The 1,464-nt window shown below is 43.2% G+C and overlaps 1 protein-coding gene across 2 annotated transcripts in view; it reads right to left on the bottom strand.

Annotated features, from left to right (window-relative positions):
* LOC118429869 (mucin-5AC-like) overlaps window positions 1-1,464 on the bottom strand; it is a 34,168-nt gene that overhangs the window by 22,612 nt on the left and 10,092 nt on the right. For both annotated transcript variants that reach the window (XM_035840496.1, XM_035840495.1), the window contains exon 8: window positions 1,203-1,316. In XM_035840496.1, the coding sequence (XP_035696389.1) occupies window positions 1,203-1,316 (114 nt within the window). The remainder of the gene's footprint in view (window positions 1-1,202; window positions 1,317-1,464) is intronic.

Here is a 1,464-nt window from a genome sequence, read left to right as displayed (position 1 = left end):
AGGCCCCCTCTCACTTGACGTGCGGCACGCTTGCGGCATTGCTGCGTTCGGAAGATGCTCAACGAATTTCAGAGATAAAGAACGAATTTTCTTACTTGTTGTATATTTTGTCGTCTTTTATGTTATACTTTTACGTATTGCGCAATATCCGAATCATAAAAAATCGAAGAAAATAACAAAACAGTGACGCAGGGAACGAACGCAGCAATGCCGCAAGCGTGCCGCACGTCAAGTGAGAGGGGGCCTTAACGCACAGCCGCACCGCAGGACTGTGCAGCTGGGTTTGCCCCCGTATTCGTCAGTCCTCAAGTGTCGGAGACATGCTACAAGACCTCTCGTGGGACATTGTGCAGATACGCCGTAAATGGGCAAGATTTACTATCTTCTTCAAGTTCATTCATGGAATAGTCACCATCAACTACTCCTACTAACAGGTTCGGACATTTTGACATGGTTGAACTTTGAAAGGTGGCATTTCTCATGAAGGGATCCCATGGTGTTGCGATTTGGCAGAGTAAGGAATTGTTATCATGCTACATTGTTTCAACCTTAAAGCAACAATGTACCTCGCGGAATAGTCTTATTAGGCTGGTATGTCACTGAACATATGGACTCTTTTCACACAGCCACTGCACTTTATTTCCACTGACGTTTTGGTAACCGTCTGTCTTTTGACAGATTAGCCGTTAGGTTGGGTGGGCTTCGCGAAACCGCCACAATGGTACACATATAGTGTAAAGTGCCTTTAACAAGGGCACAATATTGGGGCATGACGAGTATCGAACTCAACAGGGACCTGTTGGTTCTGGGTCCAACGCCCCAGCCACTGCGCCAAACTTTCATCATACATATTTAACAACAAAGGACCATGGCTCAAGGAAAATAAGATGCACCATGACTCAAGGAAAATAAGATGCACAGACATACTAGATGAATGAAAAAAGGGGGCCCAAAATCTCGATCCCCAACACCTACCCACATCTAAATGTAATTACAATTCGTCGTGATACTTTTAGGTTATGCTGAATACAAAAAATCCTGAAACACAAACACACACAGACACATACAAACATACACACATGCATGCACAGACACACCCAAAACAAGTATCTCCATTTTTCATGGAGATAACTAGCGTGCTACCGTGCTACATTACTACTATATAATACTACATATACATTAGAATAGCGGATTTTCCATACCTTCAGGTCTTCTAGTCGGCAATGCTGTTGTCGCAGTTGTAGTGGTAGTGGCCACTGGTAATGATGTTGTCGCGGTGGTAGTTGTTGTGGCCACAGGTAAGGCTGTTGTACTTTCTGCAGGGGTTATACATGATGTAGATATGTTATTTTATGTTAATAAAGATTGGATTAGACTTGCAAAAATCACTATTATAAACTATAAACGTATATTACGTATTTTTTGTAGCTTAGATAAGAGCACCCCCCCCCCCCCCGGTAAAAC

This window comes from Branchiostoma floridae, chromosome 14 (assembly GCF_000003815.2).
Source record: "Branchiostoma floridae strain S238N-H82 chromosome 14, Bfl_VNyyK, whole genome shotgun sequence".
In the NCBI taxonomy this organism is placed as follows: domain Eukaryota; kingdom Metazoa; phylum Chordata; class Leptocardii; order Amphioxiformes; family Branchiostomatidae; genus Branchiostoma; species Branchiostoma floridae.
Note: the sequence above shows the minus strand (reverse complement) of the source record. Positions and strands in the feature narration are given on the sequence as shown.